At 38.5% G+C, this 7,774-nt stretch overlaps 2 protein-coding genes across 5 annotated transcripts in view; both read right to left on the reverse strand.

Annotated features, from left to right (window-relative positions):
- LOC107709894 (glycogenin-1-like) overlaps positions 1–2,019 on the reverse strand; it is a 14,408-nt gene extending 12,389 nt beyond the window's left edge. The window contains exon 1 of one of the 2 annotated variants that reach the window (XM_016514559.1): positions 1,903–2,019. In XM_016514559.1, coding sequence (XP_016370045.1) covers positions 1,903–1,909 — 7 coding nt within the window. In that variant the 5' untranslated portion in view covers positions 1,910–2,019. The remainder of the gene's footprint in view (positions 1–1,902) is intronic. The other variant, XM_016514560.1, reaches the window with a different exon arrangement.
- Positions 2,020–2,449: 430 nt separating this feature from the next.
- LOC107709880 (type-1 angiotensin II receptor-like) lies at positions 2,450–6,194 on the reverse strand. Of its 3 annotated transcripts, XM_016514540.1 has the most exons (4): positions 6,100–6,194; positions 5,718–5,802; positions 4,625–4,743; positions 2,450–4,523 (listed from the first exon to the last, which is right to left on the reverse strand). In XM_016514540.1, exon 4 carries the CDS (start codon positions 4,471–4,473, stop codon positions 3,397–3,399), a length of 1,077 nt encoding a protein of 358 aa, XP_016370026.1. In that variant the 5' UTR covers positions 4,474–4,523; positions 4,625–4,743; positions 5,718–5,802; positions 6,100–6,194; the 3' UTR covers positions 2,450–3,396. The 3 variants fall into 3 exon arrangements, with proteins under 3 accessions (XP_016370026.1, XP_016370027.1, XP_016370025.1); XM_016514541.1 differs by lacking the exon at positions 4,625–4,743; XM_016514539.1 differs by having other exon boundaries at positions 2,450–4,743.
- Between the last annotated feature and the right edge of the window lie 1,580 nt (positions 6,195–7,774).

A 7,774-nucleotide genomic window follows, 5' to 3' on the forward strand; every position in this document is an offset into this window, starting at 1 on the left:
TGTCACGTCATTATAAGTGTTTGATCACCACATTTGAGTGATCATTGCAAAAAATGTGTTTATGTATATATATTCTGTTTATGTATATCAGGGGCGGCGTTTCCGTATGGCAGAGTATGGCAGTTGCCATACCCTAGCCCAGTCAGGTGTGCTGTGAAAAATGATCCAAACAAACTTCACATCTCTATTATAATTCGTTATTATTAAATAATAAATATCAGAGGGTTTTACAAATATTTAACTAATGCTATTACAAAGGGCTTGTCAGTAAAACTTCGTAACGCTGTTGAATCCTCAAGTTCTCAGCGAAACCTCGTAACTTCACCCCGCCTCCATTCTGATTAACGCGCCGTGCACAGCCTGGAGACATATCTCCGCTTTTTCACAATGCAAGGGTAAATAAATAATTGATGTTTGAATAGTACAGCGTTTTCTTCAAACACTATGTCTGTAAAGGCTAATGTTTTTGTGTGTTTGAAGAGCGGAAAAGTAGGTTAATGGCCGTCTAGCCAAAAGGCCTACACTTTTGTACGTTTTAAATATCCTGTGCATATCGCTCTTCATCATTTATATCATGAGATTTTGGCCTAGTTTCTTTACCACGCTATTCAGCGCCAATCCCGCCGTGCAGTCAATTTCACTGGTTAAGGTTAGGGTCAGGTGTGGGATAGGTTTAGGGGTTAGCATTTTTTTTGTAGCATAGTGTAGGAAGTCAACACTTTAATTGACACAACCAATCAAATCTTTAGAATCAGCTGTGGGGCGGAGTTTGCACTGAAGTGGATTGGGGGAAAAAATTGCGCATGCGTGTCATGTGCCTGTCTGTCAATGGGAGGAAGCCACGCCCTATTTTGGAGCTCCCACCCTGTTTTGGAGTTCCCGCCCCCATTTGGAGATCTCCGGGCTGCAGTTATACCCTTCTCCATCTTTGCGTGTGTCCTGTGCGCGGCTTAGAGCTAATATTGCATACTAGTGAGAAACCAGAAAAAACAGAGTGGAGTTACAACCGAACGATAACAGAACGTTTTGGGCTAAGTAGAGGAACTATATGTCCGTATCACTCGTGCATCCAGACCGGGTTTCCATCTGAGTGTTGCTTGGCGACACCTAAAATGATGCTTCGGTATTTTGTAGAACAATTTTTGTTGTTAAAGAAGAAATATATAACTGGTCAATTTGTCAGAAAATTTACTCGTACCATATACAATAAGACAACACGCTGTCAGCTTTGATCGAGGAAAATAAATATATATTAATACATAAATATACATTAAATACAAAATACGATAAAGTTGTTTATTGTTGTAGGTACTTGTTTATTTGCCACAAAACGTGGAGAATAATGCGAATAACTGTCATACGTGTTGTTACTTTTGTGTGCCATTGACTATTTGTTGATATTTGCATTAACTGATGCACAACATGTTAGAGAAACTGATCACAATACATCAGAGCAAAAGAAAACGCGCTTTAAATGATGTATTCGCCGTGTGATAGACAGATCACTTATGATGCAACTTGATGCATTGACTAAGTAATAAATCGCAGACATTAACTCTCAACAGAAATCGAAGTGACAAACTAACGGCAGCTCTTCCTGCATGACAGGCCAGTGAATGCTACCGTAAACACTGACTGCGCACCAAACAACTGCGTACGAGAGGCGAACAGGCCCTTCACGCAGTAGACCAAGCGCTAAACCGTGTATATCGTCAAATATTAGAGGACAACACAGTCTACGCAACGCTGAAACGAAATTTCAGCTCTGATATCCAGCAAGTCATGCGACCTCTGAGGTAGCGCGTGCTATAGGCTGTAATTATGCTACTTGCGCAAACACAGCTGCCATTTACTTCATTTTATAGGCACAGGCGATATGTAACGGTTCAAAACGTTGCCTACCTGCCATGGCTCACGTAACAGCCAAACCGAACCGGATACAGGGCTGGGAGAGAAGCAGTTCGTGGTCTGTCTGAGGATTTATACTAGTGACATGACTTTCATGGTCACATGACCCCTGACAACAGACACGCCCCCCTCACTTACCACATTTCAGTTAAAAACATTGGGAGACATTACGCCACGAAACTCATTTTCAGGTACGATCTGAGATACAATGAACTAGTTATGCATACGTTTAAGTATGTCATTTAAAATAATAAAAGTTTTCATTTCATGTTCAAATGCAGTTGGAAGTTCCTCTTTTGTCTCATAGCAGTAACAAGTGAATTGTGTCTCCTTAACTTTTTCATTTGATGCCATTTAGTGATAAAAAAAAAATCCTCGAATTAGTCATTACGTTGAGGATACTTAATAGATTTAATTTTTGTTTTCCTGTTAAAAGACACAACTTAACATACATTTTCAGACTCAAGTACATTAGGCCTATATAGAACAGCATGTTGCAAAATACCATTTCTCAGAAGAATAAACTGTTTTACCAGCCTACTAAATGACAGAGTGGTGAAAGAAAAAGAAAACTTTTATCAGATGATCATTTGTATCAAGAGTAAACAGCGGTGACCATGATAGCACAGCATATGTAAAAACTAACATATCTTGTTAGATCCCATGCCATAGTCTAATCCAGGGGTTTTCAAACTGGGGTCCAGGGGCCCTCAGGGTGCCACAAGGGAGTGCTAGGAGGTTTGTGGAAAAGTAGTGTAAAAATGGTAAATTAATTAAATTTTTTTTAAATAAATAAGATTACAGAACTCAACACTATTACTGTTTCATTCTGTTTTCTTAAGACTGGTCAGACTATCATAGTGAATTAATAAATGAATAACACAAAATTATTACTGTCAATAAATTACGTCTGTGTAGGAAAAAATGGTTTATAGAAACTTATTGTTCATTTAATATTAAGTTAATGTATAAAATATTTTAGTTATATATCAATTATAAATTGATAAACCACGAGTTGCCTTTTATAATTTAGAAAGGAGGTCTCTCGGAAGGAGATCGTCATATTTGGGGGTATGTGACAAAAAAGTATGTAAACCCCTGGTCTAATCAGTGGAGCAATGAGACACAGGAACCCATTTCGGATTAAAAACAGTAAACATAGGCCTACTGCTGTTCAATGTGTAGAATGATAAAAATTTCATTAATTTATCACACTGGTGGAAAATACAGCATTTCACAATATTCTGCATACACAAATCACACTTTAACAGCTTATATGGATGAAATATATATTTAGTATTTTCAGCATGTTTTGGTCCTTTGGCGAGGAAGGTGAAAAGTTACCTTAACACTTGATAAGATGAATCACTATATTTTGTTCCCATTCCAGTATCAAGCGACAACACAATAAGCAAGAGTCATCTTCTGAATTGAATCAGTGAGTTTAGAAAGATGATTCATCAGAGATTCATTCACTTCCTGTTTTTCTCATGTGGCTTGAGGTAGTGAGGACGGTTTATTGATGGAGAGTTGGAATGACACCGAGGCTTGATACGAGAGAGAGCTCATCTTGGTACTGAGGGTGGGGTGAGAGGCCACAGAAGTCGAGGAACACCTCAAGAGCTTCAGCAAGTTCCTGCGAAAGTTCTTCCCAACAAAACCGTACAGGACTGGGTTCATACAGCTGTTGAAAAAGGCAATACAAATGGTGAACGGCATTACGGTGTCAATGATCTCAATGACATCGCAGTTGGTGATCACTTTCAGCAGAACAAGCATGTTCATGAAGTTGAAGATCTGATGAGGTGTCCAGCAAAGGAAAAACGACAGCACGGCAGCAGCCAGCATGCTCAACACCTCGTCCCCTTTCGATCTCGAATTCCTCTGAATGTCCCGTACTTTGAGCAGAGACTGACCGATCAGGCAGTAGCATGTGAGGATGATGGTGATGGGCAGAAGGAACCCAAGAACACTCTTTATCAGACTGAGAGCTGCCAGCACATTGCGAAGATCTTCTCCATCTAGGATGCCACATACAGTGACATTGTTATGCTGGATAAAATGGGTCCTACGGATAACGGCTGTGGGAAGGCTTAAAAGAAAAGCCACTACCCAAACCAAGACGCATGTCACACGGGCGTACACCACCGTACGGCACCGGCGGGACCTGACTGGATGAACGATGGCCAGATACCGGTCAATGCCGAGAGCAGTGAGGAAAAAAATACTAGTATATAGATTAAGGAGGATCATCCCAGCAATGGCTTTACATAGGAAGTCTCCAAAGAGCCAGTGGTAGCCTGTTGCAGTGTATATGGCCCAAATAGGCAGGGTGAGGAGGAAAGTCAAGTCTGACACTGCTAAGTTCAAAACAAATATGTTTGCAATGGTCTTCAGCTTCAAACAGTAGTAGATGACAGCGACTACCAAGCTGTTGCCTACAATTCCGATGATAAAGTTGCAGCTATAGACTACTGGGATGAACGTGAAGATGAAATTGTGGTGCCCGGTCATGTTACACGTGAGCTTGAGTCCCACATTAGCGTCGGCTGTTATGTTGTCCATTTTGGAGATCTGTCTTTCACAGCCTAAAAAGCTGCATCACTAAAAGAGCCCTATAAGAACAGAGTGGAAACAGATGGTTAATATGGCTAAAAGTTTCATGCAATTTCTCATAAGGTTATTTTTTTTTCCATTTGAAAGATGCATTACTTACAACAAACACTAGATGTCTCTCTGCTCATATTATTTAGGAGCTTGTTGATTTTGGATAACAGCAACTGGATTGAATGTACTTCAACAGCTCCTTCCAGTTCTATTGAAAATTAGCTAAATCTGGTACAATGCATTAAATGCAAACATTTATGTTAAATATTGTACATGGTTCCTGATAGATAGATAGATAGATAGATTTTTAAAAATATATTTTAATATGCATAAATAATGTGTATTAAACATGATAAATGCACTGTGAGAATTCGGTTTGGTCATCCTCTCAAAGCTCCCACAACTATACCATAATGAAAACACATCAGGCAGCTTCTCATGGGTGTAAAGGTCAAACATGGTCAAGCTCTCCAACAATATGTCAGACTTATTTTTAGCTGGTCTTTTTTTTTATAAAGCTGCATTCTCACCCTCAGGGAAGAGCTAAATATTTCTAGGCAAGAATTTGCTTAGACATTTGAAAAGGCTTCAGATATACTGCGACACCGTTATAGTGTTATATATTGAACACAGTACAGTATGTCTATATAGTATGCTGTAGTAGGTAATTTATTATGAATAACTGTAACTGTAGTTTTATTAATGGAATAACCGATGTAGGCAAATTCCTCGTAACTGTAACTTAGCCAATAAAACTGAATTCAGGTTCTGTAATTATAAGGTATTAGCTCTTGTCTGCTCAAGCTGTTTCTTCACTGGTTTCAGGATAAGACAAGCACATATTGTGTAAGCAGATGCATGCATGCTGCCAAGGGAGTCAACAACCAATAACAGATGACATTGCATTCCAAGGTTCACGTCTTTTGAATATCACTCAATCTATTTTAATATGCTTATCAGACATCCGCTATTGCTCAGGAAGTGGTGGCTGATCAAGATATTGTAATAATTTGTCATACTGATAAGAGATTTTTGTTTTTGTTTGCATTTATTTTTTATTTTGGTGGTCTAATAAAATCTTTGTACTCCCTACAATGATGGATATGATCAGCCCTGTTAAGCAAATTGAGTGGAGGAAAGTTTAAGCATTCAAACTGTGATGGATTAACAACAACGTTAAAGTCCTCTGAGACTGTACTTACCTTGACAAAGAATCTTAATGTGCTGAGCTAAACACATGAAACACGGTCATTTACATCAACGGTGGGTTAAGTAGCTGGAGAGACACTGACAGACCAGACAGAGAACACACACACACATTTATAAACATTAGATGTTGCGTTACGGTAAAAAAAAAATGTGCTATGACATTCATTGTGTGAGGTTATGTGTCAGTTTGATCAATTTACAAACAAAAATATATCATCTGAAATCTGTTCTTTGTTAACTCACAAGCTTATTCATCTCTTTGGGATATGATTAAGGTTTGATTAAATATTGTAATTTAAGGTAATAATTAAAAATACAATAAAAAAACAGATTAAAAAAAAAAAATTTAACATTTATAAAAAGATGTATTTTTACCTTTAGTGAAGATGACATCCAAGCTGCTCTGTCAGTTCCAAAACTGGCTTTAAGAGATCCGTCCTGACTCTTGGTCATGACAGAGTGCCTGGTGCTTTTCCTTTACGCCCTTCTTATACCTCTCCGATAGTCCTACAACTACACCAGGGACCCACAGCAAGGGCTGCACTGTGGGGGCCGGATACGTCCATGGTCATGGGAGCAAAAAATGGGGGTGAGAGAGAGGCAGAAAGAGACCCTTGAGGGCAGAGACAGATTTTCCCATCATTTATTTGGTCACCTTTTTCTCTTAAACATGAAAAACATGTTCTGTTCTTCTTTTTCCACATGCTTGTAAACAACATTTCTTCAATGGATTGTTCAGTAAAAAGCCTGCACATTAGCATAAAACACATTACATGATTATCCTAGCTTTAAGCACATAACAAAAACAAAAAAAAAGGTACAGACTGGTAGTGCGACAGCATGGACATTTACATGATTTATTCTGATGGCTCTATATTAATGCATATCATCAGGGTGAGCCTGGTAAACCTGTCAAAATAATGAACAAATGGCCTTCTGTGAATATTAAAGGGGTCATATGATGCGATTTCAAGTTTTCCTAAGCTCACTGTCAATAGCCTAATGATACTGCATTTAGCCACTTTCATAAAGCAGCAGGGACATATATGTATATATTTTTACAAAGTGACTGCTATTTGTCTTTCCCTCATTTTTTGAGGCCTCTGGGACCTCTGGCCTCTGGTGCTTCCCTTACCAAAAAGTAGTATACTTCAAGTTTATTTTAGTAAGTATACTTAAGTAATTTTACTCTGAACTCTCAAGGGTAAATCTAGCTCCTTCATCGTTGTCGTATTCAGCTGCTGGTCTTTCGTCTCTTCCCTTAAACAGTCAGTCAAAGCATATCTGGAGACCATAAATCTATGTATTTGGACAAAAATGAATACTAGAAGGAAGTGCAGGCAGCTCTAACAGGCCAAAGACAGTATATCGTTAAGAACACATAGAATATAGAATTTGATTTTGTCTGCAAAAAGACACAATCACATGGTCAGTTTTTCACAAACAGACTGGCCAGAGACAGAGAGTGTGGAGCATAAGTCTCATAGTAAGTGGATTTTGTGTTGCTGCATCAATAGGAGGTTAATTCAATACACTCAAAAGTTAACGTTGCCTTCAGGGCGCAATGTGGATGCTGATGTCTGCAGTTCCCCTGCCCTTATTAAGGATATTTGTTCCACCTGTTTGTTCGGGTAAATGTTAAAGAGCACATGCATATTTTTAATCAAAATTCTATTAATATCAAATATTGGACTGAATGTACATTTATCCCACTTATTACACAACTCCTCACCAAATAAATAGCCAATGGGCAAGAAATACTGAATCTTACCTGTATATTTTTTCTAACGTTTCCTCTGAGAAAACATCACAATGTACAAAACACAAAGTCATGTCTAATTCAAACAATAACTGAGACGCACACAACTTGCCTTCAGCTATATTACAGTAAATTTGCCACAGTGTTTTTCTTGTTGCTGTGCTGACTGTTTTGTAAATCTCAATGGACAGAAATACAGAGAGAGAGAGAAAAAAGTTTGCGTTATACGAGAGATACGAAAGTATTCAAGTATACCATAGCATTCCAGAGCCGTGTAATAATGCCAATCAG

Source organism: Sinocyclocheilus rhinocerous, unplaced genomic scaffold (assembly GCF_001515625.1).
Source record: "Sinocyclocheilus rhinocerous isolate Xijiao unplaced genomic scaffold, SAMN03320098_v1.1 scaffold26, whole genome shotgun sequence".
NCBI lineage: Eukaryota > Metazoa > Chordata > Actinopteri > Cypriniformes > Cyprinidae > Sinocyclocheilus > Sinocyclocheilus rhinocerous.

Excerpts from the sequence above, each read along its gene's own strand:
- LOC107709880 (XM_016514541.1), bottom strand. The coding sequence starts at position 4,473 with ATGGACAACATAACAGCCGACGCTAATGTGGGACTCAAGCTCACGTGT.